This window comes from Blastomyces gilchristii (assembly GCF_000003855.2).
Source record: "Blastomyces gilchristii SLH14081 genomic scaffold supercont1.3, whole genome shotgun sequence".
NCBI lineage: Eukaryota > Fungi > Ascomycota > Eurotiomycetes > Onygenales > Ajellomycetaceae > Blastomyces > Blastomyces gilchristii.
Genome location: NW_003101680.1, coordinates 1101777 through 1121420, shown reverse-complemented (window position 1 = coordinate 1121420; position 19644 = coordinate 1101777). Strand labels below are relative to the sequence as shown.

At 48.6% G+C, this 19644-nt stretch overlaps 8 protein-coding genes across 10 annotated transcripts; 5 read left to right on the top strand and 3 right to left on the bottom strand.

Annotated features, from left to right (window-relative positions):
• Positions 1 to 573: 573 nt before the first annotated feature.
• Positions 574 to 4118, top strand: BDBG_01894 (alpha-mannosidase; the record flags this gene model as incomplete). Its single annotated transcript, XM_002627177.2, has 4 exons — positions 574 to 719; positions 866 to 1374; positions 1442 to 3434; positions 3500 to 4118. 4 exons carry the CDS (start codon positions 574 to 576, stop codon positions 4116 to 4118), a joined length of 3267 nt encoding a protein of 1088 aa, XP_002627223.1.
• On the bottom strand, positions 724 to 6399 carry BDBG_01893. Of its 2 annotated transcripts, XM_031720529.1 has the most exons (4): positions 6064 to 6399; positions 5669 to 5914; positions 4985 to 5544; positions 724 to 4918 (listed from the first exon to the last, which is right to left on the bottom strand). In XM_031720529.1, exons 1-3 carry the CDS (start codon positions 6223 to 6225, stop codon positions 5161 to 5163), a joined length of 792 nt encoding a protein of 263 aa, XP_031576746.1. In that variant the 5' UTR covers positions 6226 to 6399; the 3' UTR covers positions 724 to 4918; positions 4985 to 5160. The 2 variants fall into 2 exon arrangements, with proteins under 2 accessions (XP_031576746.1, XP_002627222.1); XM_002627176.2 differs by having other exon boundaries at positions 724 to 5544.
• Positions 6400 to 6548: 149 nt separating this feature from the next.
• BDBG_01892 lies at positions 6549 to 8180 on the top strand. Of its 2 annotated transcripts, none has more exons than XM_002627175.2 (4): positions 6549 to 6887; positions 6967 to 7177; positions 7386 to 7593; positions 7707 to 8180. In XM_002627175.2, the coding sequence occupies exons 1-4, from the start codon at positions 6810 to 6812 to the stop codon at positions 7816 to 7818; spliced, it is 609 nt and encodes a 202-aa protein (XP_002627221.2). In that variant the 5' UTR covers positions 6549 to 6809; the 3' UTR covers positions 7819 to 8180. The 2 variants fall into 2 exon arrangements, with proteins under 2 accessions (XP_002627221.2, XP_031576745.1); XM_031720528.1 differs by having other exon boundaries at positions 6572 to 6887; positions 7512 to 7593; positions 7707 to 7869.
• On the bottom strand, positions 7987 to 10856 carry BDBG_01891 (F-box and JmjC domain-containing protein). The gene is made up of 2 exons (XM_002627174.2): positions 10005 to 10856; positions 7987 to 9616 (listed from the first exon to the last, which is right to left on the bottom strand). The coding sequence occupies exons 1-2, from the start codon at positions 10304 to 10306 to the stop codon at positions 8269 to 8271; spliced, it is 1650 nt and encodes a 549-aa protein (XP_002627220.2). The 5' UTR covers positions 10307 to 10856; the 3' UTR covers positions 7987 to 8268.
• A 452-nt stretch (positions 10857 to 11308) lies between these two features.
• Positions 11309 to 13047, top strand: BDBG_01890 (ATP-dependent RNA helicase eIF4A; the record flags this gene model as incomplete). Its single annotated transcript, XM_002627173.2, has 5 exons — positions 11309 to 11348; positions 11547 to 11690; positions 11841 to 12199; positions 12300 to 12942; positions 13037 to 13047. 5 exons carry the CDS (start codon positions 11309 to 11311, stop codon positions 13045 to 13047), a joined length of 1197 nt encoding a protein of 398 aa, XP_002627219.1.
• An 821-nt stretch (positions 13048 to 13868) lies between these two features.
• On the bottom strand, positions 13869 to 18285 carry BDBG_01888 (acylpyruvate hydrolase). The gene is made up of 4 exons (XM_002627171.2): positions 17806 to 18285; positions 17469 to 17680; positions 14443 to 17324; positions 13869 to 14124 (listed from the first exon to the last, which is right to left on the bottom strand). The coding sequence occupies exons 1-3, from the start codon at positions 17859 to 17861 to the stop codon at positions 16894 to 16896; spliced, it is 699 nt and encodes a 232-aa protein (XP_002627217.1). The 5' UTR covers positions 17862 to 18285; the 3' UTR covers positions 13869 to 14124; positions 14443 to 16893.
• Positions 15103 to 16595, top strand: BDBG_01889 (uncharacterized protein; the record flags this gene model as incomplete). The annotated part of the gene is made up of 2 exons (XM_002627172.1): positions 15103 to 15643; positions 15730 to 16595. 2 exons carry the CDS (start codon positions 15103 to 15105, stop codon positions 16593 to 16595), a joined length of 1407 nt encoding a protein of 468 aa, XP_002627218.1.
• BDBG_01887 (uncharacterized protein) lies at positions 17785 to 19633 on the top strand. The gene is made up of 2 exons (XM_002627170.2): positions 17785 to 18302; positions 18394 to 19633. Exons 1-2 carry the CDS (start codon positions 18255 to 18257, stop codon positions 18676 to 18678), a joined length of 333 nt encoding a protein of 110 aa, XP_002627216.1. The 5' UTR covers positions 17785 to 18254; the 3' UTR covers positions 18679 to 19633.
• The last annotated feature ends 11 nt before the right edge of the window (positions 19634 to 19644 follow it).

The window sequence follows — 19644 nt, the reverse complement described above, 5'->3', positions numbered from 1 at the left end:
GAAGGTGGATTAGCTATTTATATTAATCAGTATGCTGTTTTTAATATGATTCAATGAAGACTTCAATAATAATAATTCAAAGAACTTACAGCAAGTAGATATACATACATACAATAATTACTTATATTTTCTTCAGACTTGTCATATCACTTTCAATACTCTGTACAGCTCTTCTTTTTTTTAAAAAAAACCAAATGCCCATCAATAAATAATAGTTACATTATCCCAGGCGGGAACTGACTGTTGGCTGGTTCCAACTTCCCAGAGAGTTGCACCAACCAACCAACTTCCACTCCTACCCCGCAGAGCCGCATCTAGCCCGCCGCTCATCCATCCCAAGCTTCCCCTCAACCGCTCGTCCTTCATTTGCTCGACAACCTACAGATGGTATTCTTATATTCGTCCTCTTATATCTCAATGCTGCCCACCTAGATCCTATCAGCAGTGCGGACTGTCTCTCACGTCCTATAAAGACCCTCTATCCTATTTATTGGCCCTGACCATCCACCCTCTGGACCAACCCCAGCCAACCACCTCATCAGATACTCTACGGACCAGCTAAACCAACCAACCATGGGCGGAAACAGCAAGGCTCCATCCACTTCTTCCTATCCTACTTTTGCCAATCGTCCTGTTGGCCAGCAAATTAGGAATATCTATAGAGACCGTCTCCGTCAATTCACTGATGGAGGCCAGTACTCGGGACACAACCTAGTAGCGTACGTACGATCCTTCCCAATCCCCCCTCTCCCTTTGTTTAGATATATAGATAGATCCCTTTAATCCCTGGACGACATGTGTGCCTATGTTCATTAACTTGCAGTAATTAATGATTTTTTTTTGTATATTCATTTCTGGTCTGTAGGAAATACTATGAAGCCACAAACGACGATGAGCAGCATGTCAAGCTCTCCGTTTACTCGGTGCCAGACCTAGCCAGACCTAGCTTCAAGGATGCCACCTCCAACCAATTCAGGCCTACTAGAAGAGGAGAGTCCTTTGGCCCCAGCTGGTCAACTCATTGGTTCAAGATCCAACTCACGGTACCGGAGGATATGCGCAAAAAGGAGCGACTTGAGTTCCACTGGGATGCAAACAATGAGGGGATGGTTTGGACGGAAGACGGGAAACCATTGCAGGGCCTGACAGGTGGTGGTGAGAGAATTGAATGGATTTTGCCCGACAGCTTCAGGGATGGAAAAGAGCACATCTTCTATATTGAAATGGCCTGCAATGGAATGTTTGGCAATGCCCCCGGCGGCGACTCCATCCAACCTCCCAACCCAAACAAATATTATCGACTTAATGTGGCGAGGATTACAGCTGTAAACTTACAAGCTAGGGCGCTCTACTATGATTTCTGGATGATTGGAGGTATGCATACATTAGCACTTATTTACAAATCCGCGAAGGAAATTGTTACTGATTTGAAGTTTTCAAGACGCCGCACGGGAATTCCCTTCGGATTCATGGCACTCCCACGAGGCCCAGCAAGTTGCAAATGCCATAATGGATGCCTTTATCGAAGGCAATGGCAGCCAGGAATCGATTATTAAGGGCCGCCAAATTGCACAGCAATACCTGGGCAACTTGGTGGATTCTGACGCCGTCTATAAAACTGATAAACAGCCAATTGTTTATGGTATTGGCCATTGCCATATAGATTCTTGTTGGTTGTGGCCCTGGGCGGAGACAAGACGTAAAGTGGCCAGGTCCTGGTCTACCCAGTGCGATTTGATGGAACGCTACCCCGAATTGCGTTTTGTCTGTTCTCAGGCCCAGCAGTTCAAATGGCTAGAGCAGGACTATCCCTATGCCTTTGACCGTGTCAAGTCATGTGTGAAGAAGGGGAGCTTCATCCCCATTGGTGGAAGCTGGGTAGAGCATGATACCAACATGCCAAGCGGAGAGTCCTTGGTCCGCCAGTTCGTCTATGGCCAGCGATATTTTGAAAGCCATTTTGGCGAACGCTGCACCACCTTTTGGCTGCCAGATACCTTTGGATACTCATCCCAGATTCCTCAACTATGTCGGTTGGCTGGGATGAGTCGCTTCTTCACTCAAAAACTTAGCTGGAACAACATCAACAATTTCCCCCATACGACTTTCAACTGGGTTGCCTTGGATGGCAGCCAAGTTCTTTGCCATATGACTCCAGCAGAGACGTACACGGCCAGTGCCCACTTTGGAGACGTCCGTCGAAGTGTCACCCAGCACAAATCGATGGATCAAGATAACACCTCTCTTCTTGTGTTTGGCAAGGGTGATGGCGGCGGAGGACCGACTTTTGAACATCTCGAGAAGCTGCGGAGACTCCGAGGTATGAGTGATAAGGGCGAACTACTTCCCCGTGTTACAATGGGTTCCACCGTTGATGATTTCTTTGCAAAACTTGAGGAAAAGGCTGCCAATGGAACGGAGTTTGTCACTTGGTACGGAGAGCTCTACTTCGAGCTCCACCGAGGAACATACACGACTCAGGCCAATAATAAATTGTACAATCGCAAATCGGAGTTTGTTCTGCGTGACGTAGAGTTGCTTGCCACCCTAGCTACCCTCAAAGACCCCAACTATAAATACCCCAAGAAAGACATTGACGATATGTGGGAGAGCGTTCTGCTCTGCCAGTTCCACGACTGTCTTCCCGGAAGCTCGATTGAGATGTGTTACGATGACTCTGATAAAGAGTATGCAAAGGTATTTGCAACGGGGTCAAGGTTAAGAAAAGAGGCGTTGAAGGTTCTTGGGTTTAGCTCTCAAGAAAGTAGAGCGGACCGTGGACTTGTGGCCATCAACAGCCTTCCTTGGCCTCGTTCAGAGATTGTACGAGTTGACGATGCGAGCACTGCCTCGGGAAAACCGCAGTATGCACTCGCTAAAGGCGGTATGGGGGTAATTGCTATTCAGCCCCTTGGGTCGGTCCGGTCACCATCTGTTTCCCTGAAGGAGGTGAAACCAGGAGTCTTCAGGCTCTCGAACTCCAAATTGTCCCTGGAGGTGTCTAATGGGGTAATTACCTCTCTCGTTGATTTAGAGGAGAAAAGAGAGGTTATCGCAAAGGGCGGGAAGGCTAACCAACTCGTGATCTTCGACGACAAACCTCTTTACTGGCAAGCTTGGGATGTTGAAGTCTATCATCTCGAATCCCGGAAGGAACTAAAGTCTGAGACAACGAAAATCGCGGAGAACAGTCCTCATCGTGTTAGTGTTGTAACAGAAACTAAAATTAGCGACAAGAGTTGGGTGAAATCAACAATTAGCCTGACCGCCACTACTGGCGATTCGACTCCTCTCGTCGAGATGACCAGTGAAGTCGAATGGCAAGAAACCATGAAGTTCCTGAAAGTCGAATTTCCCGTTGATATCGTGAACACTGAAGCGTCGTATGAATCACAATATGGAATAACCAGAAGACCAACACACTATAACACCAGGTATGTGTTTGCCCCTTCTCCAGAAGTAGCAGTCCATCCAGTTACTAATGGGAGTCCTCCTCTAGTTGGGACATGGCCAAGTTTGAAGTGTGCTGCCACAAATGGGCTGATCTGTCTGAGGCGGGCTACGGCGTCTCAATCCTCAATGACTCCAAGTACGGATTCGCGACATGCGGCAACTTGATGCGCCTGTCTCTGCTCCGTGCCCCTAAAGCTCCCGATGCCAACGCGGACATGGGCCGACACCATATACGTTACGCAATCATGCCGCACAAAGGACCGTTGGACGCCCGTACCGTCCGTGCAGGATACAATTTCAACAATCCATTAGTCGTTCAACCAGCATCTGGCACAGAGGCCTCCCAGCTTTTCGATGCCTTTTCTCTCAAGGGCTCTTCGTCTCTAATCCTCGACACCATCAAGCGTGGCGAGGATGACGAAGATGTCTCCCGCGGCGATTTCAAGCCGCGTCCCGGGCGCAGCATTATCCTGCGCATCTATGAGTCACTCGGCGGGAAGAGCCGCGGCTCCATCACGACCAAGTTGCCTGTTAAGAAGGTGTGGAAGTGTAATGTGCTCGAGGACGATTTGGAGCAGTTGGCAGTGGTGCAGAAGACTGGTGCGGCGGAGGTGGATATTGAGTTGAGGGCGTTTGAGGTTGCGACGTATCGGTTGCAATTGTAAGGGAGGGCGGGCAAGCTGTGGTTGCTGGGGTGGCTAGAGCAGCGGTAATGATAAGTTATGCTTAATTGCGGTCCTGGTAGTTGTGAACCGTCCATTTGATAATTAATTGTACGACTGGCTTTCATGAATAGGATGAAATGGGACTTGGATTGTATCTTATTGGGGTTTCCGGGTCCTTCTTCTTGTCTTGCTTTTTTTTATGTTTGATGTTTGATGTTCCATTTGCGGCTCCTGTCTCTTTACTTGGCACCTCTATGCACAAAATAGTTGCAGGCCCTTGACTTGAAGGAAATATACCTAATGAATGTGCTGCTGTCTTATTGGAACAGAAGCGTACGCTTGCGTGGTAGAGAGACAACCCCCGATATAGGTGTACTTGAAAAATCAGCTGCTGAAGCAGACACGCACAGCCGCACACGCGCAGAAGGAAACTCGAGGGGAATAGGCAGGGCAATTGAGTCACCTAGGTATCTATATATGGTCATTGCGCCATGAGGGAATGAGACAAACGAGAGTGCAAAATGGAGAAGATAGATCGGTATCATTTCTGTCATATCAAAATGCGGCCGCCGGTGGTACCGCCGGACAACCGCGATTCCGAACGGAACGCGAAGGAGTTGGCGGGAGAATGCCAGGCGCGATGATTGTGTAGAGTTTCATTCAAGGCATTTTAGGAGGCATGCCAATAGTCCCGTGTATTATTACTATCAAGCAATATCGATCCTTCGTCTTTGATGATTTGAAAATTCTTTCTTTCGCAATTACCTCCCTTCGCTTAAATATTTTGTCCCGCCGCCCCGCTAGTCTAGTTAACCAGTTCGCCCAAAATTGCCCATAAAAAGAAGCCTGCAGGAAAAGGCACATACATATATGATCCCAACGCCCCTGCTCCCGCAGCCCAGCCCGCAGCCCAGCCCACGCAAAGCCAGTCCCAGTGGCATCCCTGAAAATTAAACTCCCGACAATAACGAAGCCCGGAACGAACCAACGACACGAAATAGGAAGTAGGGAGAATGCTCTAAAATGTACTGCATCAACCCCTTCACTCCCTCCCATACGTAATCTTCAGCCTCTTCACCGGCTGCTTATTACCCCCCGACTCAGCATCATCGTCGCCATCCCTTTCCCTTCCCCTCCCACCCGAGCCCGCATCAGCATTCGCATCCGTACTTGTATTGTTGGCGTTGGCGCTGCCGCCGCTGGCCTTTGCGTTAGTATTCGTATTCGCAGCCGCGGATGCCTTCTTCTTCTTATTCGTGCTCGCCTTCACGCTGCTGGCAGCCGACATGTTGCTATTGTTGTTGTTGTTGTTGTTATTCACAGTGCTGGTATTGCTGTTATCTCTGTTGAAGCCCGGCATGGAGGCGGAGGTGGGTGTTGGGGCGTGGGATGGGGTTGTGTTTGCGCTGGAGGGGGCGGGGGAGTCCTAGTATGTCATTTATTTTTATGCATATCTTGGTTAGTCTGGGGGAAATGTAGCGAAAAAAATCGGGAGGGGGTAATGAAGGAGTTGTTAGTAGTAGTAGACACAACGGGATATCATAACTTACCCGCATAAAACTCGCCGAACTCCTCGAGAACACCCGGTCACTATCTTGCACCGCTGTTTTTCTGCGGGTGGCTGGGCCGCCTGTGCCGCTACAACCAGTCATCGATCCAAGACTGCCCCCCAATCCTAACCCAGATACGCCAGAGGAGCCCTTTATGTAATTGTCGAAGCCTTTAATTATGTTTCCGGCACCGGTTTCTTCGAGGTACGATTGCTCGAAGCGGTATATGGATTCTTCTAGAGCAGCCTTAAAGTATCAGGTAGATGTCAGCAAGTTTCTTATTTCCCTTGTAAAATGTTAATACCCGTCGTTTACCTAACGGGAAAGCGGAGTGTAAGGGGAATCAGAGGTAGCAGGCAAAGGAGTGGTTAGTAAGTTAGGTGCTGGTTACATACCATATTCTTATCCATTAGCCGCTTTTTTTGTATTGTCTCTCTCAGTTCGCGTCTCAGCTTCTCGTAATATGGGATCCCGCGATTCTGTATTTGTTCCGGCCCAGAACCTGCTGGGGTGGACTTCCCGCCAGCAGCGGTTGCGGGCGGGATATTTTCGGTCATGAGCGGTCGGAAACGTGCAGACGAGCTGAGGATGGTAAATTTTAATAGATAATCCACGGGTTGGGCTCGCAAAGGGGTGCCTTATAGCGTCAAGGGTGTCAAAAGAAAGTAGTGAGTGGATGGAGTGCGAGTCAGTCGAGTGAGCCGCGTTTCTTTGGCCAAGTTGAAGCCGAGACCCTTTCCCGATTTGGACAATGATCTACTGTAAGGTCGCGAGCAGCCCGTTTGTGCACTAGCCCCAATAGAGATTAGTCTAGTTCTCTACCCAGCATAAATCACATGATGTTGGAGCGACTGTTTGCCGTGTTTGCACCCTGACTCAACAACATTCCAACAAAAGCAGGATGAATAATGGGTTTTGTACAGCTGTCTGTCCCACATCTGTCTCTCTTCGGGCGTCATTAAATTATCTCAAGGAATACTAGATGCCGGGCCTAGGAGTTATAAAACGATAGTGTTCCCGCTTTGAATGTGATCTGTTCATCCGTCTACGAGCGAGGCATACTCTACTTCCGGCCAACGCCTCTCCCCGCTCCCCAGGCACCAACCAACAAAAAGTATACATACCACGGATTACCGGAAAAATGGACCACTCAATGCATCAAGCCGGGATGGACCATGGACATGGGGATATGGATATGGGCGACCAATGTAGCATGAACGTACGTGGCTTTCACTGCTGGGGAAATGCTACTCAAATGCCATTTATAACATCTTGTTTAACTCAAAAACATGATCTAGATGCACTTCACCTTCTCCTCACACAACCTTTGTATAATTTTCAAACAATGGCGCATAACAGGACCCTTGTCTCTTCTCTTCTCACTGGTCGCCATTGCGCTTCTGACCGCTGGCTACGAGGGTGTTCGCGCGTTGGCGCGCCGTTATGAAGCAAGACATGCACTGGCGTTGAAAGATGGGACGATACCTCCTGCCGGAGGATACACATTTGGTATGTTATTAGTTTTACCTTTGTTTTTTAATCCCCTAACTTTTCCTTTGACGTATCTGCGAAACGGATACATACATTTCATTCCTCTGCGGACCTTCCCCTATGGCGGAAGACAGAATCCGTTAAGAGATATCTGTTTTCCCAACTCACAAAACTACCAAAATTCCCGTCCCCTGGAGACTCCAAATATCTTTCTGAAACAATGAAGATGACGAGACGCCGGATGCCATCCATGACAATAATGACAATGACAACGTGCTACCCACTTCCACTGCCCCCCTCCTTTCCAACGCCACCAATAACGGTGAACCAGCTGGCTCACTAGTCTTCACAGCACGGACCGATAGGAGGCGGAGGGGCAAGCTGGTTCTTGGGGCCCTCTACGCTGTGCAGGTCTTTTATAGTTTTATGATTATGTGAGTTCTTTATTACATTCTGTTCTCCAATTTTTGTCGAGCCCCCTTTCCAGCAGGGGATGAGCGTGGATTTAGGGCAAAAGGATTGATGTGTCTGTTTTTTTAATACGCAGGCTTCTTTTCATGACATACAACGGCTGGATTATGCTGGCGGTGGCTGTCGGGGCGTTTTTGGGATACATAACTTTTGGAGGCGAGGCGACTAAGCCTGCATCTTGTCATTGATCGTTGCCTATTGCTGGATTCATATCCCTCCCCCCTCTCTTTGGGTTTTTTTTTTTTTTTTTTGGCTCGGTCAATGCACATGCGTTACGTGGAGGATGTATATATGTAGATATATACATGTGTATCTGTTCCTGTCTACACCTTCCTGAGTGGCCTGTGTGTAAGGGCTTCATCATTACATCAAGCACGGGCTTTAATAGTATATCGTCGGTCTTCACTTGCTGCTTATTTGCTGCTTATTATGGAAGTTATATCACAAGTCCCAGTAATCCCTGTTATTAAGGGTTGTCAATCAAGGCATTTATACGGCTTTAAACGAATTTTGTATAATACAATTCTAATTATATCCGTACCCCTCCTCCCCACCTCCCTTAAATGATGCCCATTCGTTTGATCTAAGCTGCCAATGCAAAATAATAACCCGGTCTATAATATGTACGACCACCAAAATCACGGAACCTCAATATCACTCCCATCATCCCCAAACCCAAAACTAAACCCACCTCCACCCTCACCCGCCTCACTCTCCCCATCCACAGACCCCTTCACAATCTCATCCCACTTCCTCTTCCTCCCTTCCGCCTCCCTCTCCATCTCCCTCAACGCCTCCTCAACCAGTCCAGGCTCAACGCCCCTCAACCTCTCCACAAACAACCCAAACGGATCCTCAACGCCACGCCTAAACCCAGAAACCTGCTCCTTCTTCCCGCTCAGGAACCGAAGAACCTCCACAAGATGTCCCCGCGGGACGAAGTTTTGCGTTATGGCTATCACAGCAGCGCCCGCTTCTTCTTCTTCTTCTTCCTCCAGATTAACAACCAAATGCCACCACCCGGACGGCACATGCAACACCTCGCCCGCCGCACACACCCCCTCCACACACCCCTGCATCCGCCGCGCCGCCCCATGGAACCCCACAAACCACTCCGCAATGCTAAGCGGCGACGTAACCTCGCTGTGATCGGCGGAGACGTAGACGCCGGGCGGCGATGGTAGCAGTGCACCCCCCGAACCCGCACCTGCTCCTGAATTGTTGCTACTGGTGCCAGCGGCGTGGCTAGGGAACATGATCCAGTACTTCGAGCCGCGCAGGACGGCGTTCCAGGCGCTGGTGGCGTTGGGGTCTTTGTGGAAGGTGCTGCCGCTGCGGGGCGGGCCGATGATTAGCCAGCGGTGATCGGGGCGGTCGGGGCCGAGGGCGGAGAAGAGGTCTTCGGAAAAAGGGGGTGGGGGGGTATAGGCGGGTTCGGGGGGTTGGGATTCGGGTTGGGAGTGGGTGGTGGTTCTTCCGTTGGTTCCGTTGGTTCCGTTGGTGGTGGTCGTGGTGGTCGTGGTGGTCGTGCTGGCTGTAGGTAAACCCATCTTCTCCATAAAGCTACGATCGAAGAGGTACAGGGGGCTCTCATCTGTGTTATTTTTCATGTACTCCACGTAAGTCTCCAATGGCCAGTCGACGGCTTCTGCGCGGAAGGTCGTGTTCGCATATCGTTTGAGAAGGTACTCTATCGACCAGTCCCTGTAGGCGGGCCAGGATTTGACGGGCTCGGTGAGGATGAAGGGCCTGTTTGTCCAGGATTCTTGGAATTCGGCCAGCGTGAGGTTTGTCAGGCGCGGGATTTGGTTGCGGGCGGGGATGTTTGATGTGTAGGCTGAGAGGGAAACGTGGGCGCAGTAAAAGGGTCTGTGGAGGACGTCGGAGTAGAGATGTGAGCAGTCTGGCAAGGCGATTTTGGCGGTGGGGAGGTTGAGATATGTTGCGTGCCAGGTGCCGCGCCATGTGAAATTTTTGGGAGGGTTCCTGCGATGGAAGGGGTTAGTATATAGATGATATGGTACGTATGGTGTCTAGCTATCACTGTGATAAAAGTTGGATATGTAGAATGTATACATGCAGATATAGTACATCTTGATATATGCGCATGCGCATGTATTTGACAATTCCATCTACCCCTCAATCCCTCTAATATCGCGCTTCAGCCGTATATGCAAAGTTCAAGGCCCCCCTTATCCCCATACAGGAGATAATATAATAATGATGTGTGGCCTTGATCAACCTAGAACCAACACACAAACACAAACACAAAAGAACATCACATCACGCAACAAAAACATAGAAAGCAAAAACCAGAGTTAAAAGAAGAAGTAACGCAATTAACGAAAGAAAAAAGAAAAAAAAGTTTCCTTACGCGATGAACAGGGCCTTCCACAGCTCCTCAGCCCGTGTGAAAGCATACAGCGCCTTGCACGTCGCACCCAGGCGCAACAAAGAAGTGCTGTCCAGACATTCCAGCAGCAGAATGATCAGTTCGTCCGACAGCACAGCCAGGGAGCCGATTGCATGACGGATGTTGTGGGTCGCTGTCAATGCATTACCTGACGGCTTGATTCCCAGCGGATGCGATGGTATGACATCAACATCGCTATCTAGGTCCACGGGCATGTCGCCAAATGGCATTGAACGGCGAACCGTACGATCTGTGACATGCATGATCGCTGTGGGACTGCAAATCGCAGCCTCGAAATGCAGCTGTCTTGGGACCTGATATGGATCTGATATCTGGGATCTGGTTGTTGGGTGTTTGATATCTTGAACTTTGGACAAAGACCTTGAACCAAGCCCTAAACCCCAATTCCAGCCGAAAGCGGTAATTGCTTGGCGGGGGAAAGCTGTTTTATTTTAGCCCTTGGAAACCTGTCAATGGAGGGAGGAAAATAGAAAAAAAAGGGAGGAAAAGGAAGAAAAAAAGAAAAGGTCTGTAGATTGTCAGTGAAAGGAATTAAGCAGGAATAGAGAGAGTTGCATAGTTACCAGTGAAAGTAGCATTAAATAATAATAATAAGATAGAAGCAGAGTAACATACTACTACTATTTTAAACAAGAGGGGCAAAGAAAGTCTTGTTCCTATTCTTCTTCTTATATTATCATTCATTTATGTATTTTTATTTTATTTTTATTTATCTATTTATTTATTAGTTATACTTACTTTATTTTATTTTATTTTATAATTTTTTTTCCCATCTCCGCGCTAGGCCTGAAAATTTGCAACAAAAAAGAAAGAAAAAAGAAAGTTGATGGGATGAGAAGAATCAGCCCAAGCCCGAAAAGTCAAACCAAACCAAACCTAATTTTTTTAATTTTTTTTTTTTCCCTTCTTTCTCTCTGCTTCTCCTCCTCTTCTCTTCTTCTTCTTCTTCTTCTTCACTCCACAACACTCACTCCAACCACACATATCCCATCCATAATAACCCCCCACAGAGTTGTCAACTCCTAGATCCTATTCTACTCTCGTCTTTGGAGAGTATAGGTTCTAGTTTTTCTTCGCTTTATTCTTTCAACACGAAAAGTCTTCTTCTTTTCCCAGGGCAGGTTCCAGCAAGGATTGCTAGGCCTTTTTTTTTCTCCCACCCAGCGCCTTTTTTTTTTTCTTCCCCTCTACACCACCACGATCACAGCTTCGGTCTGTGATCTCAGAACCCTCAACTCGCAATCATGGCTTCCACCGATAAGGGTCTCGAGGAGATCCCAGTAGGTATGGTTCCCTTGTTTTTTTTTGTTTTTTTTTTTTTTCTTCGGCTGCAAAGAGTTTTTTTGTGCTGTTTTTGGTCCTCCTGCTCTGCTATTTCGCCTTTTTCAGTGGCGGCCATGCTGTGTCCAACAACCAGATAGCATCAAAACCCGGTTAAATTTCGGAAGAATAAAACGTTGACAACCTTGCTCCCGAAAACAGGACAAATCGAATCCAACTATGATGAGGTTACCGATTCCTTCGATGCTATGAACCTCCGCGCTGAGCTGCTCCGAGGTGTCTATGCCTACGGTTTCGAGCGCCCCTCTGCTATCCAGCAGCGCGCTATCATGCCCGTCATCAAGGGTGCGTTACAACTTTTTTTTTTTCTCTTTTTTTCCATTTGGGGGGGGTTTTTTGGGGGGGGGGTGGAAGGTTCCTCTATATCAAAATGATGTGTAGAAACAAGAAAGAGAAGAAAATAAAATGGATGATGCTAATAACACAAATATACAGGCTCCGATGTTATTGCCCAGGCTCAATCCGGAACTGGCAAAACTGCCACCTTCTCCATCTCTGCTCTGCAGAAAGTCGACACCAACCTCAAGGCTTGCCAGGCTCTGATTCTTGCTCCTACCCGTGAGCTTGCCCAGCAGATCCAGAAAGTCGTTGTTGCCATCGGTGACTTCATGAGCATCGAGTGCCACGCTTGTATCGGTGGCATTAGCGTGCGCGAGGATATGAAAGCTCTTCAGGAAGGGCCCCAGGTCGTTGTTGGCACCCCTGGCCGTGTCCACGACATGATCGAGCGCCGTGTCCTCAAGACCGATCACTTGAAGATGTTCGTTCTTGACGAGGCTGACGAGATGCTTTCTGTAAGTTTTTCCTTTATAGTGCAACACCATCTAATATTCCCGCGGATGGTTTTGAGTTTTTGGGACGGTCCTCGTATTCTAACGTCGCCTTTCTTTCCAGCACGGTTTCACCGAGCAAATCTATGATATCTTCCAACTCCTTCCCCAGTCTACCCAGGTTGTCTTGCTTTCCGCTACCATGCCCCAGGATGTGCTGGAAGTCACCACCAAATTCATGCGTGACCCCGTCCGCATCTTGGTTAAGAAAGCAGAACTCACCCTTGAAGGTATCAAGCAGTTCTACATTGCCGTGGAAAAGGAGGAATGGAAGCTGGACACCCTGTCCGATCTCTACGAGACTGTCACAATCACCCAGGCCGTCATCTTCTGCAACACCAGGAGAAAGGTCGACTGGCTCACTGACAAACTCACCGCCCGTGACTTCACTGTCTCCGCCATGCACGGTGACATGGAGCAACAGCAGCGTGATATTATCATGAAGGAATTCCGCTCTGGCTCTTCCCGTGTCCTCATCGCCACTGACCTGCTCGCCCGTGGTATCGATGTCCAGCAAGTCTCGCTGGTCATCAACTACGATCTCCCTGCCAACCGCGAGAACTACATCCATCGTATTGGTCGTGGTGGTCGTTTCGGCCGGAAGGGTGTTGCCATCAACTTCGTCACTGCTGATGATGTCCGCATGATGAGAGAGATCGAGCAGTTTTACAGCACCCAGATCGAAGAGATGCCCATGAACGTTGCTGGTATGTTTCCTTTCTCCTTTCTTTGAATATTCCTCTCCTAATAGTTTCCACCCCCCTTTAAATCGAATTCGTTTGCTAACTAATGTAATTACAGACCTCATCTAAACGAAGAAAATGATTAACTCCCGAATCCCGCCGTGTCCGCTGTGATGTCCCCAAATCTCCCAGCGGAGCGGGAGGGGATTCGTGTGCCTTTTAATTTTTTCTCTCTCCCCATGACATTTCCTTCCCCTTCAGAATTTACAAAAAAAGAGAAAAATTCCTTTCAGAATTAATGGTTTTTTTTTCCAACGAACCCCCCAGTTTTGTTTATAGTGGATAAACAATTGGGCAGAATTTCTTTTTCTTTTCTCTTTTCTTTTGCATCTAACTCCGTCCTTTATCACCACTTCCACATTCCCGTCAGCGTTCCTTTCTAAAACGAAATAAAAAGTGGTATCAGTATTATCGTTGGGTTGTTTGTTTAACGTTGACGTTTTACGTTTGTTGTCCTGTTTTTCTTTTTCTTTTTCTTTTTTTTTTTTTTTATCCGTTGCTGTGCTTTCCAATTTATCTATTTTCCCCTCCTATGACCTGGCATGGCTGCATGGATGATGCAATGCATATTTATTTTATGTTTTCTTTTATTATCCCTTCTTCTCCTTAGAGCGCTTTGGCATTATGGGGCAGGCAAAGGCAACACAAAGCACACGAGACAGAAAGGAAAAGGAAAACTCGTACGGCAAAAAAGGAGAAATGTTTTTCCTTTTTCTATTTTGCCGGCTCGTTTTCTTTTTGGTTTTCACTTCTCTTGCCTTTTGCGAATGGTTTTTTCTCATCCTCTCTCTTTTTCTTACGGCTTATATAAATACGCTTAGAAGGAAAGGAAGAAAAGAGGGGAGGAGAGGGAGGAGAGGGATTTTCCTCGTGCGCGTAGCTGGGAGGTTTTCAAAGATTATTATTTGCTTTCGCTTTTTGTTCTTTTCTTCCTTCAATGTTATAGTTAATGCTCTGTTTTCTATTTATTTTATATTTCCTACTCCCTTTCCTTAAAAAGATTATGCGTGCGTGCGTGACCGACTGGTTTGAAACCATCTTAGTACGTCGTCCTCGCTATCTGTCTCCCATTTTCTTCTATTTCGCGTATCTTTTACTTCGAAGTTCTCCCTGCTACATAATCCGTACTGTATTAAGGTTTTTTTCCTACATCAAAATTTGCATTTTCTCACAAAATATTAGTTCATTCTTCCTTTTCAAGGAGGTAGGCTGACTTTTCGGTTTTCCTTTCATCCTGCGTCCATGTTGTGGTGGTAGGTCTCTGCCATTACCATGATGTGAAGAATCCATGTTTCACTCTTTTTTTTTTTCCTTTTTTAATCCTCTTCAGTTGTCAGATCCCGGCCGGACAAACAATGTGCAGACGAGAGGATACAAATGATGACGGGATAAGGGGAGAGAAGGGGCAGAAGGAACAGTCAAGTCAATGCCGCAGAATAAATTGGTAACTATAACTATACTTACACATGCAATTAAAGTAGGCGAGTTTCTTTTCTCTCCTATGACTTGTCCAAGAGCACCAGTGAGAAGCGTCGATTTATTTTATTTTATTTTCTTCTTTTCTTCTTTCTCCGAGTGGAAAAATAAGGGGGGATATAGAAGCTGCAACTGGGATGGAAAGAACTTGACATCATCCGTCTTCTTGCCCATCGTTTTCAGCCGCATAGAAGTATCCCAGCGTCCTGGATACTTTAAATATATATCTCCGGATACCTCGTGAAGAAACATCCAGGGTGAAAAAAAATCGAGGACCTGTCCATAGGACTCTTCAGGCTTGCTTCCCATGATAAGATGGACAGGCAGTAACAAAAGCCACGTTGAGCCAACCAACATCCCATTGAGATCAAGTCAATTTATTGCCCTGCCCCTCTCTTCCCCCTCTGATTAGGACGGGGGGACTGTTCACCCGTCGATGAGCGCTCCTCTTCTTGAAATCTATCATATACCCATTCTCATTGTTATCATTACTCCCCTTCTCTTGTTTTCTTTCGCGGCTATACAAGTTACAGCCAAATATACGCCGCCGACTAGCATCTATACTACACGTGTACAGTACATGCATGTAGTACACGAACACCCTTCTTCAATGATCCTACAAAAAAAAATTCGCAAGATACCCAGACAATGGACCCCAATCCAAACCCTATTCCCAGCACAGGCACAACATCGGCCCCCTTTTTCTCTCCCACCTCCCTCCTCTGGGCACACCAGCTCCGACGCGAACACAACAGCCTCGTCTCCCGCCTCGACGCGCTCGAAGCGGCCCTGGCATCCTCTTCTGCTGATGGAGTCGCAAGGGCGGGAGAGTTAAAGACAGAGCTTGACAGGAGGGTGGGGGAGGTGGGGGGTGTTGTTGGTGTGGTTAAGGAAGAGATCGGGGTTGTTAAAGGGGAGATTGAGACGTTGAAGGGGTGGAAGGGACTTGTTGAAGAGAGGCAGAGGGAAGCTGTGGCGAGGCGGGAGAGGGAGGAGGAGGAGTTGAGAAGGGAAAGGGAGGGGAGGGAGGAGGGGAGAGGGGAGCTTGAGAGGGGGTTAAGGGATGTTTTGGAGGGGGTGAGGGGGCTGAAAGGGCTTGTGGAGGAGATGAGGAGGGAGAGGGCGGAATGGATTGAAAGGGAGAGGGAGAGGGAGAGGGAGAGGGAGAGGGAGAGGGAAAAGGAATTGAGTGAGTTCACTTCTTGTTTCCACCTGTCCCCTTTTCATATTTCATCCATTAATCCATTCCATCTCAACTAACAGATGCATCCTCAGACACCATACCCGTCGCAGTCCCCTATTCCAATCCAGACCTCAGCGACGACAACGAACCCTTCCGCTCCTCCTCTCTACCACCCATCCCTCATCTCCTGCCTAGCCAACAGCGCCCAAAACATGAGGTCCCTTCCACAATCTCCGGCACGCCCACAATGACTCACCTCCCCAGCTCAACGCTAACCCGCAGCTCCCTGCCACCACCACAAGCACCGCCACACAACGGCTACTCCGCCATCCTCGTCCCAGACTCCACGTCACCGGCCCCCCCCTCATTGCATCCAGGTCAAACCACCGCCACCACCGCCGCCTCCGCCACGAGGTTCCCAACCTCCCCTCCACGAGCAGCTTGCTCCCTCGTAACTCAGCCCCCGGGTGAATTGGAGTACGAAAATGCAGAAGCAGAAGAACAAGATAACGGAGTCCCAATTCTACGCCAGGGGCCTGGTGAATCTCTCGAGTCGTATTTGGAACGTGGGGAGGCGGTGCTATCGCGAAGCCCGCGGATTGAGGCGAAGCGGGTTGTGCTGGCGTTTTGGCGAGGGGTGGATGAAGAGGAGGTTAAGCGGGCGTTGGGGGAGGAGTTGGAGACGTGGGGTCAGAGGTGGGAGGTTGTTAGGCGGTTCGTGGGCGATCTGAGAGGGGAAGGCAGAGGGGAGGGGAAAGGGAAAAGGAGGAAGAGGGATAGGGATAGATGTCTTGACAAGGCCGGGGGTGAAAAGGACGTGGGGGTTTGTGGGAATGCGGCTGTTGAGGAGAAGAAGAGCAAAAATATGAAAATGAGGAAGAGGAGGGCTATTCCTGTTATTTGGCCGGTTGACGAGGAGGGAGAAGGGTGGTTTGTTGTGCAGAATGGGTTGACTTGATATTTTCGGTATGATTTATAAATATACGTCTTTAAGAGCTGGCATGCAGAGGAGTGATAGGGCGAAATTGGAGAGATGAGTGACGGGGTGGAAAGGGGTGGGTAATAGCAAACTGTTCTCATGAGGGTGTATGAGGGTGTATGTACAGTACGTACCAGTATCTATCTCGCAATGATAGCCATTTCTATAAAACACAAAACCCCAATACAAAGAAGACATAAAATCTAAACATCGATGAAAAAAATTGTCGGAAAAAAGAAGCTTACTTCCGAACACATACCATCAACCCCCCTAAAAATCAAAACCCTCCAAACTCAAACCTCCCATCCACCCTATCCTTAACCACAACCTCAATCCTCCCCTCCCCAACCTCCTTCCCCCCTACCTCAATCCCCGCCGTCATAACCTGCCCATCCCTCACCTCGCCCACCCCCTTGGGTGTGCCCGTCAGCACCAAATCACCCGGCTCCAGGGTCATGACGCGCGAGATATCCGCCAGCTGGCGGGGGATGCGATAGAGCATCAAGTTCGTGTTATCACGCTGGCGCAGCTCGCCGTCGACGGAGAGGTGGAGGGTAGCGTTGTGCGGGTCTGGGATGCGGGATTTGGGGATTAGGGCGGAGACGGGGAGGAAGGTGTCGAAGCCCTTTGCGATGGACCAAGGGAGACCGGCCTTTTTGGAGGCGTCTTGGATGTTGCGGGCTGTGAGGTCGATGGCGAGGGCGTAGGCTGTTTTTGTTGTTTTAAATCGGGGTATGTTAGTAACTCTGTGTTGCGCGGTGGGCTAGGCCGGCGGTGGTCTGTGGAGGTGTACTCCGTCGATAGAGAGGATGCATGTCTTGCGTCTCAAATTGACGTTGTTCTTGGACACACCTGATATGGCGTCTAAAGCGCCCTGCTCGTCTGCCGGGTCATGGTCACGGAGTGTTTTGCCTATAACCAATGCGAGCTCGACTTCATAATGAAGGCTCACGCCCTTGGGACGCAAAACGGGGCCGGAGTTTGGGAGGAGGATGGACGAGGGTGGCTTGAGGAAGAAGAATGGTTGCTTTGGGCGGACGTTGTTGAGCTCAGTTATGTGGTCTCTGGATTATATGCTTTCGCGTTAGCAGCAGGTATACGACACGGTGCGCTGAATGGTAAGTTACGATTGCGATTGTAGTTGCAATTGCAGCTGACAACCTCTCTAGTTATGTTGGGGTGTACACACGCATAGTTTCGGCCGATGCACATCACCTTCCGGCAATTGGCTCGAATGGATGCCATTGTTTTCCAAGGGTTTGCGCGATGACCTGCAAAATAGTAATTGGATTATTTATTTTGAATTTTTTGCCTCTGCGAGAAATAGAGAGGGGAATGGGTGACAATGGCAACAAAGGCTGTGGAGGAGATGTCATGGTGTCTCTTTTATTCCGCGATCTGTGGCTGTGATTCTGCCGAAACCAGCTCGGTCTCCCGCAGTCTCGGCCGGCAGCCGTGGGGGGTGACTTCGGCAGGCCGATGGGGTGTAGGTCATGTGACTTGGTAGGTGTGGAAGCTGCCGGTGGTACGTACCACGCAGCTGGGGATGTGGAACATCCATCATCCAGACAAATACTGGCGGATGTCGATACAAATTAAAGGAGGGCGGGGAATACAAATAGTTACCTATAATCCCTTATGAAGGTCGCCGAGGTCTTGTCGGATCTGACATCTCTGAGAGTCTGCGTAATTTTAACCCGGTCCACCACTAGTCTGATCCCTTTTGACTCACACTTCCATCCCTACTGACGCTTCCCTCTATTCATCTTATTAACAGGGCCATGCCGAAGCACTCGCCCTCGTGAATGTCTACGCTACTATCGCGAACCAAGAGCAGCATCAGCAGGAACAGAATCAACCGCACGCTGGACAGGTCCCTTCCCCGAAAACAAGTGATTCACACCCAACCGCTCTCTCAGAAGACCTGCGCCGAGCAAAAGACCTCGTCGAGCTTCATAATGATGGCACGCTAAAGCAGCTGAATACACACAGCGGAGGCTTGCATAAGGAGCTTCAGAAGGCCAGACAAGACGTTGATCGCGTGTTGCGGGAGTTGGGGTAATTGAGCTGGACGAGAAACGGTTCTGTTTGGCAAATGGTGGACCCAACCGTTTCAGGTGCTTGACGAGATTCTTGATTCAAAAATCAAATCCCACTTCGAATAAATAGTCAAGTTGGTGACAGGGCAAGCGGGATGAAAGTGGACTAGGGTTGGCTGGACTTGTGCGGGATTCCGAATAAGGTGAATGGTGTTGATATTACTATACATTTTAAATTGATGTAAGAGGGAATTGGCGGGCACAGAGGAACAACAATAATCATCGGGCAATATAAGCTGAATTGATTGTGTCATGGGTGGATATATACATCAGCTCAGCTTCGTGACACACAATTGCGGTGTTGGATAGGTGTGGAACAAATGGCTTTCATACGCTAGAAATCCGAACTCAAATCAGAGATACCAATACCAGAGCTCAAATATTCCGACACTCAAGCATGCCTACAGACGTATCCAAGTTCTTATTTAAAAAGGGTCTTGCAGGCTCCTCGTACCTCCTGATAGCTGACTTTAACTAACCCCGAATATTTTTCACGGTTGGGTTTGAGGCTCTCGTACACGCTAGAATATGAGTAGAAGCCGAAATAACAGCAGAGAAGTTACCGAACCTAAGCACCTAACTGGTCAGTGTGTTATTCGGTCAAGCCTCTAACCCAACCCCAGTCATATGGGGGTGTCGAGGCACCACCGTGAAGAGTTCCCGATGTCCAAGCATCTGCTTCATCACGAATAATTGGAGTCAAAACGTCAAAATGTGCATTAGATCCATGAAGCTTGGTAGGTTGGCCAAATGATTCTGAGCTAGTGAACTTCCAAATCCACCCTGCCTGCTGCTAGTTGAGATGCTGTGATTTGTCGAATCTGTCCTGATAAAACACACCAGCCTGGACGAACTAGGAGAAGACTGAGATATCTCCCATCTAGGTTTGCGGGGGCATTAAAACTATCAACCTCTAAGTTGGGGCCACT

Coding starts and splice junctions, on each gene's coding strand:
- BDBG_01893 (XM_002627176.2), bottom strand. CDS start 6,225: ATGACCGAAAATATCCCGCCCGCAACCGCTGCTGGCGGGAAGTCCACC. Junction 5,915..6,063: donor GGCTAATGGATAAGAATATG/GTATGTAACCAG, acceptor TGATACTTTAAG/GCTGCTCTAGAAGAATCCAT. Junction 5,545..5,668: donor GTTCGGCGAGTTTTATGCGG/GTAAGTTATGAT, acceptor ATGACATACTAG/GACTCCCCCGCCCCCTCCAG.
- BDBG_01892 (XM_002627175.2), top strand. CDS start 6,810: ATGGACCACTCAATGCATCAAGCCGGGATGGACCATGGACATGGGGAT. Junction 6,888..6,966: donor GCGACCAATGTAGCATGAAC/GTACGTGGCTTT, acceptor AACATGATCTAG/ATGCACTTCACCTTCTCCTC. Junction 7,178..7,385: donor TGCCGGAGGATACACATTTG/GTATGTTATTAG, acceptor GAAACAATGAAG/ATGACGAGACGCCGGATGCC.
- BDBG_01891 (XM_002627174.2), bottom strand. CDS start 10,306: ATGCATGTCACAGATCGTACGGTTCGCCGTTCAATGCCATTTGGCGAC. Junction 9,617..10,004: donor TGGAAGGCCCTGTTCATCGC/GTAAGGAAACTT, acceptor CTTCCATCGCAG/GAACCCTCCCAAAAATTTCA.
- BDBG_01888 (XM_002627171.2), bottom strand. CDS start 17,861: ATGGCATCCATTCGAGCCAATTGCCGGAAGGTGATGTGCATCGGCCGA. Junction 17,681..17,805: donor TGCATCGGCCGAAACTATGC/GTGTGTACACCC, acceptor CATATAATCCAG/AGACCACATAACTGAGCTCA. Junction 17,325..17,468: donor CGCTTTAGACGCCATATCAG/GTGTGTCCAAGA, acceptor CAACAAAAACAG/CCTACGCCCTCGCCATCGAC.
- BDBG_01887 (XM_002627170.2), top strand. CDS start 18,255: ATGAAGGTCGCCGAGGTCTTGTCGGATCTGACATCTCTGAGAGTCTGC. Junction 18,303..18,393: donor TGACATCTCTGAGAGTCTGC/GTAATTTTAACC, acceptor TCTTATTAACAG/GGCCATGCCGAAGCACTCGC.